The 27,015-nt window shown below is 47.6% G+C and overlaps 1 protein-coding gene across 2 annotated transcripts in view; it reads left to right on the top strand.

Annotated features, from left to right (window-relative positions):
• The window catches only part of brinp1 (bone morphogenetic protein/retinoic acid inducible neural-specific 1), a 169,720-nt gene extending 143,189 nt beyond the window's left edge, over nt 1-26,531 (top strand). For both annotated transcript variants that reach the window (XM_055660337.1, XM_055660338.1), the window contains exons 5-8: nt 2,313-2,418; nt 14,355-14,591; nt 19,686-19,908; nt 25,315-26,531. In XM_055660337.1, coding sequence (XP_055516312.1) covers nt 2,313-2,418; nt 14,355-14,591; nt 19,686-19,908; nt 25,315-26,455 — 1,707 coding nt within the window. In that variant the 3' untranslated portion in view covers nt 26,456-26,531. The remainder of the gene's footprint in view (nt 1-2,312; nt 2,419-14,354; nt 14,592-19,685; nt 19,909-25,314) is intronic.
• Nucleotides 26,532-27,015: the final 484 nt, after the last annotated feature.

Here is a 27,015-nt window from a genome sequence, read left to right as displayed (position 1 = left end):
GGGACCCCGACAGTCCTTTCAGGTTAGGCAGAAATTCACTTCCACCTCCTCCAACCTCATCTACTGTATCCATTGTTCAAGAAGGGGACACTTGTACACCACCGAGAGCAAATGTAGACTGGGCCATCGTTTGGCAGAACACCTTCACTCAGTCCGCCTGGACCTACCTGATCTCCCAGTTACTCATCCCCACGCTGGCCTTTCTGTCCTAGGCCTCCTCCATTGTCAGAGTGAGGCCATACGCAAATTGGAGGAACAACATATTTTTGCTTGGGCACCTTGGTATGAATATTGGCTGAAGAAGGGTTTCGACCCGAAACGTTGCCTATTTCCTTCGCTCCATAGATGCTGCTGCACCCGCTGAGTTTCTCCAGCATTTTTGTCAACCTTCGATTTTCCTGCATCTGCAGTTCCTTCTTGACATGAATATTGTCGGGTAACCCCAGCATTGCATCTCTCTCTATCCTTCCCCCACCCAAGTTGCACTAACTTCTTGTTTTCATGCGACAAACCGCTAACAATGGCCTGTTTCCTTTATCATCGTTACTTTTTTCCAAGTCTTTACTTCTTTGTTCTTTACCTCTCTACATCATCGTCTATAAATCTCTCGTTTCCCCGCACTTTCCCCCTGACTCTCAGTCTGAAGAAGGGTCTCGATCGGAAACGTCACCTATTCCTTTGCCTCCAGAGATGTTGCCTGTCCCCTCTGAGTTACTCCAACTCTTTGTGTCTTATCTTCGAAAGAAATGGACACATGGCTTTCTAGATTTCCAACTCTTCTTACACATCTCAAGGACATTTTCCAGGGACAAAGGTGGAAATGATACTGAATTTTAGAAATGAAATCCAATTGACATTTGCTGCCATATCATAGTGTTGGCACGTTGAACAGAGGAGGAATTTTCCACCCATAGTCAGACTAGCCTTTGAATTGGAAGCAACCTAATCTCCAGTAAATTGGCTACACTGGACGTGTAATTTAAAATACGTCACACATAGCAGGAGTAATTGATATTAATTTGAAATAAATGAATATTTCTGTCCATGTAGCACTTTTAATTACCTCAGAGCCACACAAATACTTGGCAGCTAATTAGCCACCTTTGAAGTATTTCAAATACTTTTTAAATACTTTTAAATGGAAGAACTGCCGTGAGGGAAGGGGGTGGCGGTGTTGAACAATTGGCAACCTAGCAATGAAACATTGGCGGTGTACTTTATGTAGCAACTATTCGCATACACTGGGTGTGCAAAACAAAGAATTTTCCTGAGACCATAGTGACAATGCAGTAAGATATTAAATGACTCTCTTCAGAATGGTGCAATATTCAAGGGCCTGTTTCCATGCTGTATCTCTGAACCAAACTAAACTAAACTATAGAGGCTTTGATGTTGTTCTGAAAATTATTTTGTTATACAGTAGATGATGTGGATAGTGAAAGCTTTATAAAGGTGATTTTCCAGGGGCATTGAATGTCATGAGTAATTCTGGAGCAAAGCATGTGGGCACTGATGTTGTTGAGAACTTTATTAAATGACAACATACCAAGGATTGTAGATAACAAAGGCTATTTGGCTGAGAGTCAAAATCAGTCAATTTGGAAAGGGGGATCCAATTTGTTCATTGATTTTCAAAGGGTACATATATTCCGAGAGGGCAGATAAGAGTAGGAACTCCAGTGGGAGTTTAATTTTGAGATACAGCGCGGAAACAGGCCCTTCGGCCCACCAAGTCGTACCGACCAGCGATCCCTGAACACTAACACTGTCCTACACACACTATAGATAATTTACATTTATACCTAGCTCATTAACCTACAAACTTGCACGTCTTTGGCGTGTGGGAAGAAACTGAAGTACCCGGAGAAAAACCCACGCAGGTCACGGGGAGAACGGACAAACTCCGTACGGAAACTTCAATGTTATTCTAATTTTGCATTAACATTCTAAGGGCGATTTACAGCAGACAACTAACCTAAAAGCGTGCACGTCTTTGGAATGTGGGAGGAATCCGGAGCACCCGGAGACAACCCACGCGAGAACGTGCGAACTTCGTGCAGACAGCACCCGTAGTCAGAATTGAACCTGGGTCCCTGGTGCCATGAGGCAGCAACTCTTGTCGCTGCACCACCACCATGCTGCCCAAGTGTGGGAATGGAGCCCTTGAAGTTGGCGTGGGCATGAATGGTCTCCTCATGTACTGGACCCGAATCAGGAATCGCCCTTTGTTGAGCATGTGGATAGTTTAAACCTAGCCTCCACTGGAGTGAGATTGAGCTGACTTTGCAGTGTATTGTGTGTCTGTGTTACAGGTGACCGAGACTCGAACTGGACCGTTGGGATGTAGCAGCTACGAGAACCTTGACTCAGTGAGTTCTGTCCTTCTGCAGAGTCCTGAGAGCAGGCTGCATTTGCAAGGTGGGTACAGAATGGCGTGGTACCTTATGGTATGGTGTGGTGTGGCATGGCATGGTATGTTATGGTATGGAATAGTTTGCCATGTTATGTTATGTTATGTTATGTTATGTTATGGCGTATTGTGGTATGCTTTATGTTATGTTCTGGTACGCTATAGGCAATAGACAACAGGTGCAGGAGTAGGCCATTCGGCCCTTCGAGCCAGCACCGCCATTCAATATGATTATGACTGATCATCCACAATCAGTACCCCGTTCCTGCCTTCTCCCCATATCACTTGTCTGTGATATCTTTAAGAGCCCTATCTAACTCTCTCTTGAAAACGTCCAGAGATTTGGCCTCCACTGCCTTCTGAGGCAGAGAATTCCACAGATTCACATCTCTCTGGGTGAAAAGGTTTTTCCCCAACTCCGTTTTAAACGTCCTACCCTTTATTCTTGTTATGTTATGTTATGGTGTGTAATGGTACACGCAAATGCTGGAGAAAACTCAGCGGGTGAGGCAGCATCTATGGAGGGAAGGAATAGGCGACGTTTCGGGTCGTGAACCTTCTCCACCTGAGGTCATCTGTTGCCGGCCATTATTTGTCCTAGTCTTTTCTTGCTTTCACTTTCTGAGGAGCAGTTTACAGTGGCAAGCCCAGTCATCTCTGGGATGTGGTTTGCGATTGGAACATCTGGGAAAAATAACACAGGGAATGCATGCAAACTCCACACAGAAAGCATTCAAGGTCAGCTTACAACACAGGTCGCTGGAGCGGTGAGGTGGCAGCTACTCTGCTGTGTTGAACACTTATCATTTTAATTACATTGCATTCCTGTTATACTTGCAAGGAATTTAGCATTATTGGCCGGGACACAATTTCTTCACAGCGAGTCTGAGCAAGTTGTATTTCAGTTCATGTTCAACAGAGTGGAGTCTAAATTGAGCAATTACCCCACCTTAGTTAATTGGATAGTTGCAATTACTCTGGTTTAATTTCCGGTACATTCTCTCATCAAACAACAGATGTATTTTCCCCACCCCGTCTGTATGCATCAATACAACAGTGCAGACGCTGGTTTGTACCGAAGATAGCTACAAAAATGCTGGAGTAACTCAGCGGGTCAGGCAGCAGCTCTGGAGGAGAAGGTGATGTTTCAGGTTGAGACCCTTCTTCAGACTGAGCTTTAGAGGCGGGGGTTTGGGGGAGAAAAAGCTGGACGTGAGAGCAGGCCAGAAAAGGCACAGAGAAGGCTCACCAGACTGATTCCTGGGATGTCAGGCCTTTCATATGAAGAAAGACTGGACAAACTAGGCTTGTACTCGCTAGAATTTAGAAGATTGAGGGGGGATCTTATAGAAACTTACAAAATTCTTAAGGGGTTGGACAGGCTAGATGCAGGAAGATTGTTCCCGATGTTGGGGAAGTCCAGAACAAGGGGTCACAGTAAGGATAAGGGGGAAATCTTTTAGGACCAAGATGAGGAAAACATTTTTCACACAGAATGTAGTTGAGGCCAGTTCATTGGCTATATTTAAGAGGGAGTTAGATGTGGCCCTTGTGGCAAAAGGGATCAGGGGGTATGGAGAGAAGGCAGGTACAGGATACTGAGTTGGATGATCAGCCATGATCATATTGAATGGCGGTGCAGGCTCAAAGGGCCGAATGGCCTACTCCTGCACCTAATTTCTATGTTTGTATGTTTCTACAAAATCAGGGCTGTCACCAGATGACCTGCAGAAGGGTGGAGCCCACAATGGTCCATTGTTTGCTGGGGAAGATGTGCTCACGAGAGGGGTACATGGATGTGGACAGAGGAACTAGTAGGATGGGGGGGGGGGGGGGGAGGGGGGGGGGGGGGAGAAAGAATGCAGGAGTTACCTGGAGTTAGAGAAATCAACCTTCATACCACTGTCCAAGCGAAATATGAGGTGCTGTTCCTCCAATTTGCACTGGGCATCACTCTGTGACAGTGGAGGAGGCCCAGGACAGAAAGGTCAGTGTGGGATGGGGAAGGGGAATTGTGTTTGGCATCCGGGAGATTGTGTAGGCCAAGGGTGACTGAGCGGAGGTGTTCGGCGAGACTGTGTACAGGCAAGGCGTTTGATCTGGTGAACACGGTATGACCCTGCTTTAGTCTCTCTGGAACTGCTGGCAGGTAATTGAGAGGCATCATCTGAAGAAGGGTCTCGACCCGAAACGTCACCTATTCCTTCCCTCCAGAGATCAAGTCAAGAGTCAAGAGAGTTTATTGTCATGTCCCAGATAGGACAATGAAATTCTTGCTTGCTGCAGCATGATAGAATATTTTAGGCATAAATACAGATCAGATCAGATCAGTGTGACCATATAACCATATAACAATTACAGCACGGAAACAGGCCATCTCGGCCCTACAAGTCCGTGCTGAACAATTTTTTTTTCCCCTTAGTCCCACCTGCCTGCACTCATACCATAACCCTCCATTCTCTTCTCATCCATATGCCTATCCAATTTATTTTTAAATGATACCAATGAACCTGCCTCCAGCACTTCCACTGGAAGCTCATTCCACACCGCTACCACTCTCTGAGTAAAGAAGTTCCCCCTCATATTACCCCGAAACTTCTGTCCCTTAATTCTGAAGTCATGTCCTCTTGTTTGAATCTTCCCTATTCTCAAAGGGAAAAAGCTTGTCCACATCAACTCTGTCTATCCCTCTCATCATTTTAAAGACCTCTATCAGGTCCCCCCTTAACCTTCTGCGCTCCAGAGAATAAAGACCTAACTTATTCAACCTATCTCTGTAACTTAGTTGTTGAATTAGATATACCATAGAATATAGTGTTTAAGAAGGAACTGCAGATGCTGGAAAATCAAAGGTACACAAAAATGCTGGAGAAACTCAGTGGGCACACCATGATCTATGGAGCGAAGGAAATAGGCAACGTTTTGGGCCGAAACCCTTTGGGTTTCGGCCCGAAACGTTGCCTATTTCCTTCGCTCCATAGATGCTGCTGCACCCGCTGAGTTTCTCCAGCATTTTTGTGTACCTACCATAGAATATATATACACACACGCAAATACACAGATAAAGTGCAATAGGCTGTTATAGTTCATAGTTTGTTTGATGTTGTGTTTAATAGTCTGATGGCTGTGGGGAAGTAGCTATTCCTGAACCTGGATGTTGCAGATTTCAGGCTCCTGTACCTTCTACCCGATGGCAGCGGAGAGATGAGTGCGTGGCCAGGATGGTGTGGGTCCTTGATGATGCTGCCAGCCTTTTTGAGGCAGCGCCTGCGATAGATCCCCTCGATGGTAGGGAGGTCAGAGCCGATGATGGCCTGGGCAGTGTTTACAACTTTTTGCAGTCTTTTCCGCTCCTGGATGCTGCCTGTCCCGCTGAGTCACTCCGGCTTTTTGCATCTATCGTCATTCAGGATCCTGCTTGGAATACAATTCCTGAAGGAATTTTAAATTACAAAAGAGCAAAAAAGAAGGCAGTAGGGTTTGTTCCCTAATTAGAGTCATGGACAGGAATGGAGAAATAAATACAATTTCACCCTCCATCATCCAAAGCCTATCCAAAAATAGACGATAGTTATTATTCCTTGAACCCTTTCAAATTCACTTCTATCCTGGTAATTGTGCCGTGACTGCAGAATTGATGAGAGGTTGTATAAAAGGCCAGCGCCTAATTTGTTAATGTTTGGGCCTTGGAAAAACAAGACTTAATAACACTGCTCTTGCATTCAATTAGCTAAGAGGCTCTCAACTTGTGATGGATATTTCAATTAAAATGATGAAGTGAGGTTTAGATGTTTATGCCACAAGGTCTGTATAGAAATGACCAAGAGAAGTATAGCAGTGTCGGATCGTGAAAGGCCTGGATAGAGTGGATGTGCAGAGGTTTTTTTTTAAACCAGGTTTAGAGATTCTGTGTGGAAATCTGTCCCTTCGGCCCACCAAGTCCGTACCGACCAGCGATCCCTGCACATTGACGGTATCCTGCACACACTAGGGACAACTCACAAGTATACAACCCCAAGCCAATCGACCTGCGAACCTGTACATCTTTGGAGCGTGGCAGGAAACCGATGATCTCGGAGAAAACCCACACAGGTCACGGAGGGGAAAGTAACTGTTTCATAGAGTAGACTTTTTTTTTTTTTTTTAATATTTTATTAGAAGTAAGTACAAACATATGGCACCAAAGTGCCTAATATATATTTTCATAATACATTTTATGTACAGCTTTTTATTTTTTTTTGTTATAATAAAGAATAAGAAAAATAAATTAGATGGTAAAGGATTGAAAGACGTGAGATATATAGAAGAAGAAAAAAGAAGAATGAATGAAGTTGAAGAAAAGAAAATAGGAAAAAGAGAATAAGATATAAAGAAAAGAAGTAAGGAGATCATTGTCTATAGTCTGCACCATCCCTCGTCCAGTCCAGAAACAGTTAGTTCTTACAATTGTGTTGCACCATATGATTCCAAAAAGACGACAAATGGAGACCAACTCTGGAGGTTGCAGGTGGTTGCCGGAGGTTGCAGGTAGTGGAAGCAAGGTAGGGAGACTGACAAAAACCTCCGGGAACCGCACGGAAACCTTGGGTGGGACGCAAAGCCTCCAGAGGTTTCCGTTCAGGTTTCCTAAGTGGGACAGGGGCATAAACGTAGACTTAGTTCCTCCCACATTGTAGAGTGCATCGGGCAGCAAGCTTTCGCCATTCGGTTCAGTCATGTGTGACGTCTTCCACCCTCGATAGGTCAGCGTCCCGGGCTTCCAAATCCTTCTGGAATGTTCCCTCCATGTGAGTTTTGGTCGGACTCTTGTCCTTCTTCCGTCAGCTTGCCATGTCATTGCTATCCTAGGCGCACGTTCTGGTGAGTATACGTCCTGCAGATTTCATCCTGGGTCCCTCTATGTCCTGTTGCAGTTTCACAGTAGATATCCTCGTTTGTGATGTGGTCTCTGTAGCTGGTCTTCAGGATCCTCCTCAAGCAGTGTTGTTGGGATGCATCCAATTTACTTTTCATCTTCACATTGATTCTCCTTGTCTCACTGGCACAGAGGGCTGTAGGGAGGACTGCGGACTGGAAGAGCTTGGCTTTTAGCATCTCGGATATCCCACCACTAGACCATATTTAGAGTGGAGAAGATTGAACACTGGTGCTGAAATTCTGCAAAGAACCTGTTAATTGGGACGAGAGATGGGTGAACAGGGATTGAAGAGAAATGCCACAAGTAGTGCATAGATAATGAGAAATATTTGATCCAGTCATTTCTCACAAGAGATGAAGGGAATGCACTGCCTGAAGGGAGATGGAATGAACTTTATTCATAGTTTGCAAAATAATATTGCAATGCCCTTTAAAAATCTGGTTCATTCAACCTTGTCCGTGTTCCCACTTCTTTAGTTTAGAGATACAGTGCGGAAACAGGCCCTTCGGCCCACCGAGTCCGTACCGATCCCCGCAGGCTAACACTAATCTTGCGACACACCTTACAATTACAATTATACCAAAGCCGACTAGCCTGCAACATGCACGTCTTTGGAGTGTGGGAGGAAACCGGGAGATCCCGGAGAAAACCCACGCAGGTCACGGGGAGAACGTGCAAACTCCGTGCAGACAGCACCCGTAGTCAGGATGGAATCTGGATTTCTGGCGATTTAAGGCAGTAACTCTACCTCTGTGCCACCGTGCTGTGAGTTCTAACGAGAGATGAAGGGAAATGCACTGCCTCAAGGGAGATGGAATCAAATGTATGCCTGGTTTGCAAAATTATATTGCAATACCCTTTCAAAGGCTGGTTCATTCAGCCTATTCTGTGTTACCTTTCATTAGTTTAGTTTATCATTAAAAATAATCTTTAGTCAGAGGGTGGTGAATCTGTGGAATTCAATACCACAGAAGGCTGTGGAGGCCACAAGTCAGTGGATATTTTGTAAGGCAGAGATATATTGACTCTTGATTAGTGCGGGTGTCAGGGGTTATGAGGAGAAGGCAGGAGAATGGGGATAGGAGGGTGAGATGGATCAGCCATGATAGACAAAAGTGCTGGAGAAACTCAGCGGGTGCAGCAGCATCTATGGAGCGAAGGAAATAGGCAACGTTTCGGGCCAAAACTCTTCTTCAGACTTCAAACGTTGCCTATTTCCTTCGCTCGATAGATGCTGCTGCACCCGCTGAGTTTCTCCAGCACTTTTGTCTACCTTCGATTTTCCAGCATTTGCAGTTCCTTCCTAAACGATCAGCCGTGATAGAATGGCTTGATGGGCCGAATGGCCTAATTCTCCTATCATTTATTTTGCAATGCCCTTTATCCTTCGCTCGTGTGACAGGCGTCGTTGGTTTCTGTCGCCGTCCAACATGTTGACAGAATATTCGCCCGACGCGTCACAGTGCGCATCGCATCACCGCTTCCACGGATCACCACGAGGAGGCTTCTGTCATGATCGCCAATGGCCTTTATAAGGCTGGTTCACTCAGCCTTCTCTGTGCTCCCCTTTCTCTTCAAAACAATCGCTTGCTGTACCATAGACTAGGAGGTCTCCATTAGGCAATAGTTGCACAGTTAGCAAGAAACAGACATTAAGTCAGCGAGAGGTAACAGTGGCACTGTGCCTGATAGCTGGATTTGAATCCCTTCCCACCCCTATTATGCTGAGAGCTGTTTCCCTCTAGTGTGAAGTCCTACACTAATCACTACACTCGTATCCAATTATAGCCAGAGTCTTTCTCTCACCGAGCATTAAGGGCTCAGTCCGTGGAAGCAGGACCTCCATATTATCAGTCCCTTAGGTGATTTTTCAGCATTTTTGCAAGACCTAATCTATTTTCAGATTATCCAGCCTCCGGAGAGCTGAGGAATGCTGCAGAAATTGGCGTAACTATCGATGATGTGGTTTGAAACTGTACTACTTTGCAGCATTTTATGCCGTTTACTGAGCATTCTGTTTGCTGCTTAAATCAATTCCAACGAAATGTGCCGGGGATAAAACTGACATGGTAGTTTTAGTGGTACAGCCTGGAAACAGGCCCTTCGGCCCACCGAGTCCATGCCGGCCAGCGATCACCTGTACACTGGTTCGATCCTAGACACTGGGGGCAAGTTTACAGAGGACAAGTGAACTTCAAACTTGCAAGTCTTTGGAGTGTGGAAGGAAACTGCGGCACCCGGAGAAAACCCACGCAGGTCCCGGGGAGAACATACAAACTCCATACAGACAGCACCCGTAGTCTGGATCGAACCTGGGTCTCTGGCGCTGTGAGGCAGCAACTCTACCGCTGCTGCTTAAGTCACATTAATTTTTTACCATTCAGCCAGAGGTTGCTTGTAAAGATGTTTTTTTCCTGTTCTGTATTGGGTGGTGGAAATAATTCCACAGATAATTATAAACAGTTTCATCAAGATTTACCAGGATGTCAGACGCAGAATGCTGGAGTAACTCAGCGGGTCAGGCAGCATCTCTAGAGAAAAGGAATAGCTGACCAGAACAGAACCAGGTTGCCACAGTTTGAGAATAAGGTGTAAGCAATTTAGAACGGAGACGAGGAAACACTTTTTCTCACAGAGAGTGGTGAGTCTGTGGAATTCTCTGCCTCAGAGGCCGGTGGAGGCAGGTTCTCTGGATACTTTCAAGAGAGAGCCAGATAGGGCTCTTAAAGATAGCAGAGTCAGGGGATATGGGGAGAAGGCAGGAACGGGGGTACTGATTGGGGGTGATCAGACATGATCACATTAAATGGCAGTGCTGGCTCGAAGGGCCTAATGGCCTACTCCTGCACCTATTGTCTATTGTCTATTGTCTGACGTTTCGGGTTGAGACCCTTCTTCAGACAGTGGGGCTGTTGCTCGGACTTGGTGGTCCTGAGCTGTAGGGCAAGACTGGCCAAGCTAGGACTTGATTCCCTTAGAGCACAGGAGGATGACAGGTGATTTTATGGAGGTGTATATTATAAAAGAGCTACTGCCTGTCCCGCTGAGTTACTCCAGCATTTTGTGTCCATGTGCAGATAGTTGTGGTTATGGGCCATGCGCTCTGGCCTGCCCTACAGACGGCTACAATGGGTTTGTTGGTGTTTAACAGCAACATTGCTGGATGGGAGATGGGCGAGGCACAGTCTGACTGCATTGTGCGACCCTCTGATTGAGGACTGCATCGGAGACCGATGTACCCCTGAAGGAGCTCATGCAGCCCGTCCCGCCAACAGCTAAATGCATTTTAGGTCCCCTTTTCCCTGGGCGGCACGGTGGCGCAGCGGTAGAGTTGCTGCCTTCCAACGCCAGAGACCACAGTTCGATCCTGACTGTGTAGAGTTTGCACGGTCTCCCCATGACAGCGTGGGTTTTCTCCAGGATCTCCGGTTTCCTCCCACACTCCATGTTTGCGGGCTAATTGATTTGGTGTGAATGTAAATTGTCCCTAGTGTGTGTAGGGTAGTGTTAGAGTGTGGGGATCGCTGGTTGGCACGGACTCCATGGGCCGAAGGGCCTGTTTCCGCGCTGTATCTCTCAACTAATCTAAACTAAATTGACTGAGACAAAGTGCCAAATCAAGTACATCCTGAATGTGAATAAATCCTTCACCTACTAAATGAGAACAATAGCAACATGATATCCTAAAGCTAAAGATGTCAACCCCTGTCTCAGTTATGTTCCTCTGATTGTTTCTGATAATGTTTCTAGTGCGATCACTTTTTTCACGAGTATTAATTGGATCAATTTCAATCCGAGGATATCAGCTCCGTAGATCAACTTCTCTTTTGCTACTTGGGTTTGATAGCGCTGTCATTCACGATTAGCTCTTTGTTTTGTTTTATATCAAGAGGCGTAAGTAGATAGTTTAGCCCTTCAGCCATTTGTTCTCATCCATTTACAATGTCATCCTGCATTGCTTTTAATGCTGTATCTAAACTGCTCTCCAGGTTAATCCAGTAGACAGACACAAAAAGCTGGAGTAACACAGTGGGACAGGCAGCATCTCTGGAGAGAAGGAATGGGTGACGTTTCAGGTCGAGACCCTTCTTCACTGGATCAATACTTTCAACTGTCTCGTACCTTTAGAAAGGAGATGGGGAGGTATTTCTTTAGTCAACGGGGTGGTGAATCAGTGGAATTCTTTGCCACAGTCAACAGATATTTTTGGCTTGGATAGGGGAGAGGATGTTTCCACTGGTGGGAGAGTCCAGGACCACAGCCTCAGAATTAAAGGACGTTCCTTTCGGAAGGAGACGAGGAGGAATTTCTTTAGAGGGTGGTGAATCTGTGGAATTCTTTGCCACAGAAGACTGTGGAGGCCATAAGTCAATGGATATTTTTAAGGCGGAGAATGCCAGATTCTTGATTACGATACGATGATACAATCAGACTTTATTTATCCCAGGAGGGAAATTGAAATTAGCACGGGTGTCAGGGGATACGGGGAGAATGGGGTTGAGAGGGAAAGATAGATCAGCCACGATTGATGGCCACAGTAGACTTGATGAGCCGAATGGCCTAATTCTGCCCCTAGAATTTGTGAAGTTGTGAACTTACTCCAGTTGACCATGAAACTATATGAAGGATGATATAGGAAAGATTGTAATAGCACAGATGTCAAGCAGGAAAGGCTAGAGAGAAGGTTCATGAAGATGTTGCCAGGACTTGAGGACCTGAGTTGGAACAGGATCAGACTCTATTACTCGCTAGAATTTAGGAGATTGAGGGGGGATCTTATAGAAACTTACAAAATTCTTAAGGGGTTGGACAGGCTAGATGCAGGAAGATTGTTCCCGATGTTGGGGAAGTCCAGAACAAGGGGTCACAGTTTAAGGATAAGGGGGAAATATTTTAGGACCGAGATGAGGAAAACTTTTTTCACACAGAGAGTGGTGAATCTCTGGAATTCTCTGCCGCAGAAGGTAGTTGAGGCCAGTTCATTGGCTATATTTAAGAGGGAGTTAGATGTGGCCCTTGTGGCTAAAGGGATCAGGGGGGTATGGAGAGAAGGCTGGTACAGGATACCGAGTTGCATGATCAGCCATGATCATATTGAATGGCGGTGCAGGCTCGAAGGGCCGAATGGCCTATTCCTGCACCTATTTTCTATGTTTCTATGTTTCTATATTACTTGGAGCTGAGGAAGATGAGAGGTGATTTTTTAGAGGTGTCTAAAGGTCGCCTATCCATGTTCTCCAGAGATCCAGCCTGACCCTGGCATTACTGGATGTTTTCAAGAGAGAGATCGATTTAACTCTTAGGGCTAACGGAATCAAGAGATATGAATGATTGAATGAATGGATAGGTTTATTGGCCAAGTATTCACATACAAGGAATTTGCCTTGGCGCTCCGCCCGCAAGTGATAACATGACATACCGTGACGGTTAAAGCCCTGTCCCACTGTACGAGTTCATTCCAAGAGCTCTCCCAAGTTTAAAAAAATCAAACTCATGGTAAGCACGGAGAATGAATGTAGCGGGTATGTCGGAGCTCGGGGACGTTTCTTAGCGCTAACGGCAGGTACTCGGGAAGACTCGCTAATGGCAGGTAAGCTCGGGAAGGCTCTCGGGAAGATTTTTCAACATGATGAAAAATGTCCACGAGAGCCCCGAGTACCGACGAGTGGCCATTACCGTAAATCTCCGAGTTCAAATCAGGGCAAACTCGGGAGAGCTCTTGGAATGAACTCGTACCGTGGGACAGGGCTATGAGGAATGATACATAAAACATGGGGAAAAAGCAGGAACGGGTTACTGATTTTGGATGATCAGCCATGATCATATTGAATGGCGGTGCTGGCTTGAAGGGCCGAATGGCCTACTGTTAGACCTATTTTCTATGTTTCTATGTTTACTGGCTTTAGCTTGTATTAAACGTTATTCCCTTATCATGTATCTAAACACTGTGTATGGCTCATTTGTAATCATGTATTGTCTTTCCGCTGACTGGTTAGCACGCAACAAAAGCTTTTTACTGTAACTTGGTACATGTGGCAATAAACTAAACTGAACTGACCCACTGAGTTACTCCAGAAGTTTATGTCAAAGTCAACTTTATTTCTAAAAATATTTGATGTTTTGGAGGGAGTTACATTATCTTGAAGAACCCTAGTGTTGAGATCATGAATTCACAAGTGACAGGAGCAAAATTAGGCCATTCGGCCCATCAAGTCTACCCTGCCATTCAATCATGGCTAATCTATCTCTGCCTCCTAACCCCATTCTCCTGCCTTCTCCCTATAACTCTTGACACCCGTACTAATCAAGAATCTGTCCATGTCTGCCTTAAAAATATCCATTGACTTGACCTCCACAGCCTTCTGTAGCAATGAATTCCACAGATTCACCACCATCTGACTACAGAAATTACCTCTCATCTCCTTCCCAAAAGAACGTTATTTAATTCTGAGGCTATGACCTCTAGTCCCAGGCTCTCTCATCTCTAACTAGCTGATAGATTGTTTTCACTTGATAAAGGCAATGTTCTGTAGATACTCAAAAAGCTGGAGTAACTCAACGGGTCAGGCAACATCTCTGGAGAAAAGAAATAAATAGGTGACGTTTCGGGTCGAGACCCTTCTTCTGACGGAGAGTCAGGTCTCAGTCTGAAGAAGGCTCTCGACCCAAAACGTCACCTATTTCTTTCCCCTGGAGATGCTGCCTGTCCCGCTGAGTTACTCCAGCGTTTTATGTCTATCTTCGGTTTAAACCAGCATTTGCAGTTCCTTGGATAGACACAAAAAGTTGGAGTAACTCAGCGGGACAGGCAGCATCTCTGTAGAGAAGGAATGGGCGACGTTTCGTGTCGAGACCCTCTAAAAGACACATGTTTCAGGTCGAGACCCTTCTTCAGACACACGTTTCGGGTCGAGACCCTTCTTCAGACAGTTCTTCTTCAGGGCCTTCCTCGGCAAAGGTGATGTTCATTTGTATTCCAGCAAACAGCAAAACAATTGTCTTTTTTCTTTCATCCCACTCTTGCAGGTCTGCAGGTTGTTCTTCCTGAATACCTGAGGGAGAAGTTTGTGCAGTCGGCCTTGAGCTACATCATGTGCAATGCAGAGGGGGAATACATCTGTAAGAACAGCCAGTGCGCTTGCCAATGTGCGATGGAATTCCAACAGTGTAACTGCCCTATCACCGACATCCAGATCATGGAGAACACATTGTCCGGACTGTCCGAGTCCTGGAACACGGCCTATAAAGAATTTGAAATGTCAGGTAAGCCAGGCAAGCGTCGGATACGAAAAGCACTGTCTGTAAAACTACACTGTGAGGCAGCGGTAGAGTTGCTGCCTCACGGAGCCGACAGCGCTGGGTTCGAAGCTGACCGTTTCCGTTCTGTATTTCTAAACTAAACCTCCGACTGTGCGGCTCTCCCTCAGGGCTGGAGTGCTTCTTATTTGTTCCAACGTCCTAACATCACGGACACAACTTGGGCGGCACGGTGGCGCAGCGGTAGAGTTTCTGTCTCACAGCTCCAGGGTCCAGGGTTCGATCCCGACTACGGGTGCTGTCTGTACGGAGTTTGTACGTTCTCCCCTCGACCTGCGCCCTGGGAGAACGCCGCGGTCACGGGGAGAACGAGCAAACTCCAGACTGCACACTATTTCTATCCTGCACAACTAGGGGCAATTTACAGAAGCACACTAATGCCCCTGTCCCACTTAGGAAACCTGAACGGAAACCTCTGGAGACTTTGCGCCCCACCCAAGGTTTCCGTGCGGTTCCCGGAGGTTGCAGGTGGTTGCCGGAGGTTGCAGGTAGTGGAAGCAGGTAGGGAGACTGACAAAAACCTCTGGGAACCTACGGGAACCGCACGGGAACCTTGGGCGGGGCACAAAGTCTCCAAAGGTTTCCGTTCAGGTTTCCTAAGTGGGACGGGGGCATTCCGCTATCCCACACACACACAAGGGTCCATTTAGAATTTTACCAAAGCCAATTAGCCTACAAACCTGTACGCTTTGGAGTGTGGGACTATACCAGAGAAAACCCTCACAGGTCACGGGGAGAAGGTACAAACTCCGTGCAGACAGACACTGTGGTCAGGATCGAATTTGGGTCCCTGGCGCTGGAAGGCAGCGACTCTACCACTGCGCCACCGTGCCGCCCCAGTGTATGCCTCGATGACTAATTTACAATGGCCAACTCATTTTTCAGCCAGCACTCCTTTGGGATGCGGGAAAAAACCCGAGCATCTGACGGAGACCCATATGATCATGCAAACTCCACACAGAAAGCAGAAGGGTTGAACCCAGGCTGCTGGAACTGAAGGGGGGGAAGATTTAATAGGAATCTGAGGGTTAACTTTTTCACACAAACGGTGGTGGGTGTGTGGATCGAGCTGCCGGAGGAAGTAGTTGAGGCAGGGATTATCGCAACATTTAATAAACAATTATACAGGTATATGGATAGGACAGGTTTGGAGGGATAGAAATTAGGTGCAGGAATAGGCCAGTGCAGGAATAGGCCATTCGGCCCTTCGAGCCTGCACCGCCATTCAATATGATCATGGCTGATCATCCAACTCAGTTCCCGTACCTGCCTTCTCTCCATACCCCCTGATCCCCTTAGCCACAAGGGCCACATCTAACTCCCTCTTAAATATAGCCAATGAACTGGCCTCAACTACCCTCTGTGGCAGAGAGTTCCAGAGATTCACCACTCTCTGTGTGAAAAATGGGCCAAGTGTAGGCAGGTGGGACTAGTGTAGCTGGGACATGTTGGTCGGCGTGGGCAAGTTGGGGCGGAGGGCCTGTTTCCACGCTGTATCATTCTATGAGTCTATGTCGGGCATCGGGACTAACTGCTGCATAACTACATCACTCTCTGGATGGCCATCGCTTGCTGAGATCTTTGTTCATAAGGTCATAAGTTCTCGGGAGTAGAATTAGGCCATTCGGCCCATCAAGTCTACTCCGCCATTCAATCATGGCTGATCTATCTCTCCCTCCTAACCCCATTCTCCAGCCTTCTCCCCATAACCCCTGGCACCCGTACTAATCAAGAATCTCATCGGTCTCTGCCTTAAAGATATTCACCGACTTGGCCTCCACAGCCTTCTGTGGCAAAGAATTCCACAGATTCACCAGCCCGTGACTTGTTTCATGTCAAGGTGCACAGATGTAGTGGTTGTGTTGATGTGGACAAGTTGATGTGGACAAGCTTTTCCCTTTGAGAATAGGGAAGATTCAAACAAGAGGACATGACTCCAGAATTAAGGACCAGAAGTTTAGGGGTAACATGAGGGGGAACTTCTTTACTCAGAGAGTGGTAGCGGTGTGGAATGAGCTTCCAGTGGAAGTGGTGGAGGCAGGTTCATTGGTATCATTTAAAAATAAATTGGATGGGCATATGGATGAGAAGGGAATGGAGGGTTATGGTATGAGTGCAGGCAGGTGGGACTAAGGGGAAAAAAAATTTGTTCGGCACGGACTTGTAGGGCCGAGATGGCCTGTTTCCGTGCTATAATTGTTATATGGTTATATGGTTATATGTAGAAAAAAAAAACTGCTGGTAGACAAAATTGCTGGAGAAACTCAGCGGGTGAGGCAGCATCTATGGAGCGAAGGAAATAGGCAACGTTTCGGGTCACCCGAAACGTCGCCTATTTCCTTCGCTCCATAGATGCCGCCTCACCCGCTGAGTTTCTCCAGCATTTTTGTCTTCCTTCGATTTTCCTGCATCTGTCGTTCCTTCTTAAAAAATAAAGCTGATGATCAAGTAAACTCTATTCTGGTGATTGTTCCCGATGTTGGGGAAGTCCAGGACAAGGGGTCACAGCTTAAGGATAAGGGGGAAATCCTTTAAAACCGAGATGAGAAGAACTTTTTTCACACAGAGAGTGGTGAATCTCTGGAACTCTCTGCCACAGAGGGTAGTCGAGGCCAGTTCATTGGCTATATTTAAGAGGGAGTTAGATGTGGCCCTTGTGGCTAAGGGGGGTCAGGGGGTATGGAGAGAAGGCAGGTACGGGATACTGAGTTGGATGACCAGCCATGATCATATTGAATGGCGGTGCAGGCTCGAAGGGCCGAATGGCCTACTCCTGCACCTAATTTCTATGTCTATGATACAACGCTGAGATTAAGTGGACAAGATAAAAAAAAAAAACACCGTAGGAATTTATCACCTCACAATTTCTGAAATTCAGGTAGAAAAAAGAAATTGGCTCAAAAAGTGGGAGATTATAAATCAGACAAGCTCTTCACAACTCCCTGGTTCCAGTTAACGTGTCAGCATGAGCTCAAATAACATTAGGTGGATGTGAAGGGTTCAGCGATTTAGAATTTGCCGGGAGACTGCACCTCAGTCACTTCAGCATAACCAGGGGCCGCGGCTCTTCCGAGTGAGTTAATGCCACAGTTCCATCGGTGTGGAACGGCAATGAATTATCGGTGCTGATGACATGATTTACCACAGCCTTAAGCTCGACGGAAATGAAATGAGGGCGATAACTCCTGTCCTGTCTGTTTTCTCATCTCGCCCGCCTTACCATGCGGGGCCGAATTGTAAATTAGAATTATGAATACGTCAGCAAAGGCCGGAGATAAGATCTTTTTGTGAACCTAGAATGGGGAGAGGAGGGGGCAGAAGGCGTGGCTCGGCATGGTGGCGCAGCGGTAGAGTTGCTGCCTCACAGCGCCAGAGATTCCCCGGTTCAATCCCGGCTACGGGTGCTGTCTGTACGGAGTTTGTACGTTCTCCCCGTGACCGCGTGGGTTTTCTCCGGGTGCTCTGGCTTCCTCCCACGCTCAATGGTACACCAGTCATTGAAGGTAGGCATGCAGGTGCAGCAGGCAGTGAAGAAAGCGAATGGTATGTTAGCTTTCATAGCAAAAGGATTTGAGTATAGGAGCAGGGAGGTTCTACTGCAGTTGTACAGGGTCTTGGTGAGACCACACCAGGAGTATTGCGTACAGTTTTGGTCTCCAAATCTGAGGAAGGACATTATTGCCATAGAGGGAGTACAGAGAAGGTTCACCAGACTGATTCCTGGGATGTCAGGACTGTCTTATGAAGAAAGACTGGATAGACTTGGTTTATACTCTCTAGAATTTAGGAGATTGAGAGGGGATCTTATAGAAACTTACAAAATTCCTAAGGGGTTGGACAGGCTAGATGCAGGAAGATTGTTCCCGATGTTGGGGAAGTCCAGGACAAGGGGTCACAGCTTAAGGATAAGGGGGAAATCCTTTAAAACCGAGATGAGAAGAACTTTTTTCACACAGAGAGTGGTGAATCTCTGGAACTCTCTGCTACAGAGGGTAGTCGAGGCCAGTTCATTGGCTATATTTAAGAGGGAGTTAGATGTGGCCCTTGTGGCTAAGGGGATCAGAGGGTATGGAGAGACGGCAGGTACGGGATACTGAGTTGGATGATCAGCCATGATCATATTGAATGGCGGTGCAGGCTCGAAGGGCCGAATGGCCTACTCCTGCACCTAATTTCTATGTTTCTATGTTTCTAAAATACGTACAGTTTTTAGGATAATTTGGCTTTGGTAAAACATTTAAATTGTCCCTCGCGCGTGTAGGATAGTGCGGGGATCGCTGGCCGGCACGGACTCGGTGGGCCGAATGGCCTGTCTCCCCGCTGTATCACAAAACTAAACTAATAATCTGCTGGTTGGTGGGTTAATTGCTGACACTAAATTGCTTTTCGCGAGTCGGTGAGGAAAATGATAACGGGTGTTTTAACGCGGGCTGGTCAGCACGCAACAAAAGCTTTTCACTGTACCTCGGTACACGTGACAATAAACTAAACTGGGATACGATAGAATTTTATTTATCCCAGGGGGGAAATTGATCTGCCAACAGTTATAAAACACAAAATACATGAAACATGAAATTACAGTGACGGGTGGAAAGGATTGGGGATGGGCAAAGATTGGGGGGGGGGGGAGTCAGTGTCACTCTACCCCACGACAGAAGGGGAGGAGTTGTACAGTTTGATAGCCACAGGGAAGAAGGATCTCCTGTGGCGTTCTGTGCTGCATCGTGGTGGAACCAGTCTGTTGCTGAAGGTGCTCCTCAGGTTGACCAGTGTGTCACAGAGGCAGGGGGGTGAGCTGTATTGTCCAGGATGCTCCGCAGTTTGAGGAGCATCCTCTCCTCCAAGACCAACCTCCCATGAATCCAACTCCAACTCCACCCACAGGACGGAGCCAGCCTTCCCGATGAGTGTGTTGATGCTGAGGGCAGGATTGGGGTAAATGGGTGCTTGGCAAATATTCGTTGGACAAAGGCTTGTCCCCATTGCTCTGTGTCTCTGTGCCTGACGTTTCTAATGCAAACCTATCTCCATTCCCTGCAGATGAGTTCAAGTCCTTCTTGAAGCGGTTACCCAGCACCCACTTCCTGACCATGGGCAGTGTCCACCAGCACTGGGGCAATGACTGGGATCTGCAGGCACGGTACAAGATGCTACTGGGGACAGTGGAGCTGCTGAAGTTAAAGATCCAGCGCACCGCCCGCAAACTCTTCAGCCTCAGCATCCATTGCCGACACAACCCCAACCACCAAATGCCCCGGGAAAGGTAAGGTCGGCAAAATCTCAGCCGGGAGCCCAGTGGCAAGTTTTAACGCAGTCATCAGTCTCCGCATCATCTTGTGGGTAGACACAAATGCTGGAGAAACTCAGCGGGCGAGGCAGCATCTATGGAGGGAAGGAATAGGAGACGTTTCGTGTCGAGACCCTTCTTCAGAATTCCTGTACTTACAAATGTGAACAAAAAACACTGATCTGGTGACAACCATTGTCCGTTTCATTTGAAGATAGACACAAAAAGCTGGAGTAACTCAGCAGGACAGGCAGCATCCCTGGAGAGAAGGAATAGGTGACGTTTTGGGTCGGGACCCTTCTTCAGACTGAGAGTCAGAGGTGAGGGAAACGAGAGGCTTGGATAGAGTGGATAGGCCCGAGGCTGAAGAAGGGTCTCGGCCCGAAACGTCACCCATTCCTTCTCTCCAGAGATGCTGCCTCTCCCGCTGAGTTACTCCAGCTTGTTTGTGTCTATCTACAAATGAAATGGATAATGGTGATTTTTGGTTGCCTGAAGGGCCTGTCCCACTTGGGCGACCTAATCTGCGAGTTCTGGCGTGTTTGCCCTCGACTCATACTCGCAGCATGGACGACAAGGGGTCGTAGGAGGTCTTCGTAACTCTCCTTCATGCTCTAGAGTGGTCTTCGCGTACTCGAGGCCTCAGCTAGTTCGCGGCGATTTCTTCAATATGTTAAAAAATGCCCGCCAGTAAAAAAAGGTCGCCATGGAAAAAATCGATACTTTTTTTACTCATAATCTTAGTAGGTCGTAGTAGGTCGGCACGTTAGTCGTAGGTAATCGCGGGTAGTCGAAGGTAGTCGTTGATAGTCTGCATCATAGTCGAAGGAGGCCGTCTTCACTCTCCACTATTCGGTGTCCAATTTTCCCCGAAGTTAGTCGTAGCTCAAACACCTAAGTCGCAAAGTTGCTGTCTGTTGCAAAAGAGAATCAAGGAAGCACAGAAAGGTACTATGGAGCAAAGAAAATCAGCCCAGATTTTATTGAACTTTGGATGCTAGCACAAAGAGCTGAACAGCCTGCCCTTGCTTTTATTTTTTATGTTATTATGCTTAATAGATTTATTCTTCTTCTTGCGTATGGCGGGCACAGCCTAAAGTTGTAGATCAAGAGTAGACATCCAGGCCAGGACAGCATCAGTTACTGGGTGGATGGCTTTGATGCCCCCAGGGGAAAACCTCAGTGAGCAGTCATTCACCATGTGTCGGATGGTCTGGTCTAGATGTCCGCAGTCTGTCTGTCAACCCCCACTTGTGCAGGTGATGGGTTGTTCTTGCATGGATGGTGTGGATTCTGTTCAGGGTGAGCCATTGCTTGCGATAGACAATTGACAATAGGTGCAGGAGTAGGCCATTCGGCCCTTCAAGCCAGCACCGCCATTCAATGTGATCATGGCTGATCATCCCCAATCAGTACCCCGTTCCTGCTTTCTCCCCATATCCCATTAGCCCTCAGAACTATATCTAACTCTTGAATACATCCAGTGAACTGGCCTCCTGTGGCAGCTAATTCCACAGTTTCACAACTCTCTGGGTGAAAAGGGGTTTTCCTCATTTCAGTCGTAAATGGCCTACCCCTTATTCTGCAACTGTGACCCCTGGTTCTGGACACCCCCAACACCGGGACCAAAACTGCACACAATACTCCAGGTGCGGTCTCACTAGTACAACTGCAGAAGAACCTCTTTGCTCCTATATTCGATTCTTCTTGTTATAAAGGTCAACATGCCATTCGCTCTCTTCACTGTCTGCGATGGAGGTCAAAAGCCGGTGGGTTTATTAATAAATCTATTATTAATGCCACAATAGCTTTATTGACCATGCCTTGATGCTGGAAATAGAATTCGCTGTACTAGGATTCAGTACTATATCCCATATAACCATATAACCATATAACAATTACAGCACGGAAACAGGCCATCTTGGCCCTACAAGTCCGTGCCGAACAACTTTTTTTCCCCTTAGTCCCACCTGCCTGCACTCATACCATAACCCTCCATTCCCTTCTCATCCATATGCCTATCCAATTTATTTTTAAATGATACCAATGAACCTGCCTCCACCACTTCCACTGGAAGCTCATTCCACACTGCTACCACTCTCTGAGTAAAGAAGTTCCCCCTCATATTACCCCTAAACTTCTGTCCCTTAATTCTGAAGTCATGTCCTCTTGTTTGAATCTTCCCTATTCGCAAAGGGAAAAGCTTGTCCACATCAACTCTGTCTATCCCTCTCAAGGCTGTGTCCTAAGCCCCCTTCTGTTTAGTCTGCTGACACACGACTGTACTGCCAGACTCAATAACAACTTCATCAGCAAGTTCGCTGATGACACAACAGTAGTGGGTCTCATCAGTGACAACGATGAATCGGCGTACAGGATGGAGGTGGAGCTGCTCACAGGTTGGTGCAAATCCCACAACCTCATTCTTAACGTGGGAAAAACTAAGGAGATGGTGGTTGACTTCAGGAGGGCGGGGAAACAACACCATACACCTCTGCACATCGACGGAGCTGATGTGGAAAGGGTCAGCAGCATGAAGTTCCTAGGACTACACCTGTCTGATGACCTGACGTCCACGGCCAACACCACAGCTCTGGTCAAGAGAGCCCAGCAGCGACTTCACCCCCTCCGAAGACTACGGAAAGCAGGCCTCCCCACCACACACCTACGGACTTTTTACAGGGGGACTGTTGAGAGCACACTGACATACGGCATCACTTCCTGGTTCGGGAGCTGCAAGGCGTACGAACGTCACCAACTGGACAGGATAGTGAAGACCGCAAGCAGGATTATTGGTGCTCCACTCCCCTTCCTGCTGGACATATACAAGAAGAGATGCATCAACAGAGCCATCTCCATCATCAAAGACCCTTACCACCCATCGCATGACTTTTTCACCATCCTCCCATCTGGGAAGAGGTACAGGAGCATCAGCTGCAAAACCAGCAGGATGCTCCTCAGCTTCTTCCCACAGGCTATAAGACTGTTAAATGAACTTTCCCCCCTGCCAAGTATCGCGCACAAACACCCCCGCTGCCAGTCGGAACGGCTGTTGAATGTTATTGAATGTTATTAGAGGGTTAAATTGTTCATGACATGTATTTTAACTTTAATTGCTATTTATTTTGTAACGAAAACTGAATGGACACTGGTCGAGAAACGTTTTTTTTTGTTTCCTCTGAGTATGCGAATACTCAGGAAATGACAATAAAGATTTACAATTACAATTACAATTACAATCATTTTAAAGACCTCTATCAAGTCCTCCCTTAACCTTCTGCGCTCCAGAGAATAAAGACCTAACTTATTCAACCTTTCCCAATTTATTTCAATGTAGAGAGGGTGCTTTCACGGGAACAAGGGAGGAGGGAGAGGGAATTTAATATATAGATTCATTTTTCATTGTTCCTTCTTCAGTCTGAAGAAGGGTCTCGACCCGAAACGCCGCCCATTCCTTCTCTCCAGAGATGCTGCCTCACCCGCTGAGTTACTCCAGCATTTTGTGTCTACCTTCGATTTAAAACAGCGTCTGCAGTTCCTTCTCACACAATTGTTCATTGTTCATGCTTATGAATGCTAATATGCAAGGGCAATTTGAAGTTAAGAAGGAGAAGGTTCAGTTTAGTTGAGAGATACAGCGTGGAAACAGCGGAATTGACGTTTCCCACTGTGAGCGGCCTATTGAGGCCTCCACAGTCACCGCAACAGCAGCCCAATGTTTCAGGCCCTCTCGCCAGGATGATGTGACTCAGGCATCAGAACGGAAGAATACTCTCAGCGGCTTGGTGTTTCCAAACCTGTGCGTCTTTGGAGTGTGGGAGGAAGCCAGAGCACCCGGAGAAAACCCACGCAGAACGTACAAACTCCGTACAGACAGCACCCGAAGTCAGGATCGAACCCGGGTCTCTGGCGCCGTGAGGCAGCAACTCCACCACTGTGCCACCCTGCCACCCACTCATTTGGATATAAAGCAGTCTGTGATTTTTTTAATTCCACTCACCTGATGGAGGATCCTGAATAAGTCCTTCGCTGCCTGCACCTTCTCAATGCCCATGCCCAGCTACCTTAGTTTAACATTCTCTACTTGCCCCAGCAGCTTTCCATAGGGACCGTTTCAGGATTCCAGGAAGCTTTCATGAGAATATCCCTGCTCTCAACACTCCACTTTTGACTTATGCCCTGTTGTTCACAGGGGAAGCAATCTCTTCCCTCGCATATCGTTGAGCCTTATAAAGATCCTAAATTCACTATTTAACCTTATACACTCGAGTGAAAAGCAATCTGGCCTGCTAGTACTCCGGCCAACAATTAGCCCTGTTTGCTACTGTCACCCCAGTGTTGGTCATTCAACGTTGTATACCAGTGTGTGATAGTCATGGCACCTGTCCACATTCTCCAAAGATGCTGCCTGACCCGCTGAGGTATTCCGGCATTTTGTGTCTCTTTGGTATGAACCGGCACCTGCACTGTTTATAATTACACCTGGGTGAATTAGGGTCAAGTGCTCAGGATATGCAAGGTCCTGGATGATTTTGAGTTAGATTTTGCTCTGGGGGCTAACGGAATTAAGGGATATGAGGAGAAAGCAGGAACGGGGTACTGATTTTGGATGATCAGCCATTCATCATTCGGTGCTGGCTCGAAGGGCCGAATAGCCAACTCTTGCACCTATTTTCTATGACTATGACTGTGTTTCTGTCTCTCTGTGTCTCTGAGTCTCTGTCTCTCTGAGTCTCTGTCTCTCTGTCTTTCTGTGTCTCTGTGTCTCCGTCTCTCTGTGACTCTGTGTCTCTGTGACACTGTGACACTGTGACTCTGTGTCTCTGTGACACTGTGTCTCTGTGTCTCTGTGTCTCTGTGTCTCTGTGTCTCTGTGTCTCTGTGACACTGTGTCTCTGTGTCTCCGTCTCTCTGTGACTGTCTGTGACACTGTGACACTGTGTCTCTGTGTCTCTGTGTCTCTGTGTCTCTGTGTCTCTGTGTCTCTGTCTCTCTGTCTCTGTGTCTCTGTGTCTCTGTGACTGTGTCTCTGTGTCTCTGTGTCTGTGTCTCTGTGACTGTGTGACTGTGTCTCTGTGTCTGTGTCTCTGTGTCTCTGTGTCTCTGTGTCTCTGTGTCTCTGTGTCTCTGACTGTGTCTCTGTGACTCTGTGTCTCTGTGTCTCTGTGTCTCTGTGTGTCTCTGTGTCTGTGTCTCTGTGTCTCTGTGTCTCTGTGTCTCTGTCTCTGTGTGTCTGTGTCTGTGTCTCTGTGTCTCTGTGTCTCTGTGACTTTGTGACTCTGTGACTGTGTGACTCTGTGTCTCTGTGACTGTGTGACTGTGTGACTCTGTGCCTCTAAGTCAGATGCAAGATGCTGATGTTGATGTTTTGTGTCTCCGCAGGTCCGTGCACCAGTGGTTGAACCGGGTCCAGTCGTTTTTGTACTGCAGTGAGAACGGTTACTGGGGCACGTTCCTAGAGAGCCAGAAGACGTGCGTGTGCCACGCGGTGGCCAGCGTTTGCCAGCGCGCCATCCCGTGCAACATCGGCAGCAACAGCAGCTGCGCCATGTGCAGCCTGGCCAACATCTCGCTGTGTGGATCATGTAACCGGGGCTACAAGCTGTACCGTGGCCGCTGCGAGCCGCAGAACGTCGACTCGGAGCGCAGCGAGCAGTTCGTCAGCTTCGAGACGGAGCTGGACTTCCACGACCTGGAGCTGAACTACCTCCTGGCAAAGAAGGACTCCAGGCTGTCCATCCAGACCATGTTCATCAGCAACGAGATCAGGCTGGACACCTTCTTTGACCCGCGCTGGAGGAAGCGCATGTCCCTGACGCTGAAGAGCAACAAGAACCGGGTTGACTTCATCCACATGGTGGTGGGCCTGTCCATGAAGATCTGCCAGATGAGGAACAGCAGCCTGGACCCGGTGTTTTTTGTTTACATTAACCCCTTCAGCGGCAGCCACTCGGAGGGGTGGAACACGCCGATAGGCGAGTACGGCTACCCCAGCTGGGAGAAAACGAGACTGCGCGACTCACCGTGCCACAACTGGACCCTGCTGCTTGGCAACCGCTGGAAGACGGTGTTCGAGACCGTCCACGTCTACCTGCGGACCCGCGCCAAGTTGCCGGCGGCCCTGCGCAACGAGACGGCCCAGGGGCCCGTGGACCTGTCGGACCCCAGCAAGCGGCAGATCTACATCAAGATCTCGGACGTGCAGGTTTACGGTTACAGCCTGCGCTTCAACACGGACCTCCTGCGCAGCGTGGTGCAGCAGGTCAACCAGTCGTACGCCCAGGGCAGCCCCTTCCACTCCTCGTCCTCCGTCATGTTGCTGCTCCTGGACATCCGGGAGCGCATCAACCGGCTGGCCCCACCAGTGGCCCCCGGCAAATCCCAGCTGGACCTCTTCTCCTGTATGCTCAAGCATCGGCTGAAGCTCAACAGCAGCGAGGTCATGAGGATCAACCACGCCCTGGACATCTACAACTCCGAGGTCCTCAAGCGGGCCGACCTGCTCACCACCAAACTCTGTTGACACTCACCAGCAGGACTTGTACAGCGGCAAACGCAGCAACAACAACACAACAACAACAACAACAACAAGAAAGAAAGAAAGAGGGAGATGGGGGGGGCACACGGAAACACGCAAAGCGATTTCTTGTGGAAAGGCAAGGAGTCGATAGGTGGGGATGAGTGGGGGATTTCCACAAATCAATCCGTCCAAGCATGTTTCATATCCCTTCAGAGGAGGGCACCCTTGCAGTCCTTCCGTGGGTGTGTGCTGGAGCAGAGAATGTTTATCCCAGATTACTGCCGTTCCAAAATTCACACGCAGGCTAGCGGGAAACTAGCGCTAATTTGTACAGAAGATATAACACGTATAACACACACACGCACACATGTCCACACACAGACGCACACATGTCCACACGCGCACACACACGCACACATGTCCACGCACACGCACACATGTCCACACACACGCACACGCGCGCGCACACTCACTCACACACTCACTCACACTCACACACACTTGCACACGCACACACACATACGCACATGCACACACACACACTCACACACACGCGCACACAC

Source organism: Leucoraja erinacea, chromosome 31 (assembly GCF_028641065.1).
Source record: "Leucoraja erinacea ecotype New England chromosome 31, Leri_hhj_1, whole genome shotgun sequence".
Lineage (NCBI taxonomy): Eukaryota > Metazoa > Chordata > Chondrichthyes > Rajiformes > Rajidae > Leucoraja > Leucoraja erinaceus.
This window is presented reverse-complemented; position numbering and strand designations above follow the sequence as displayed.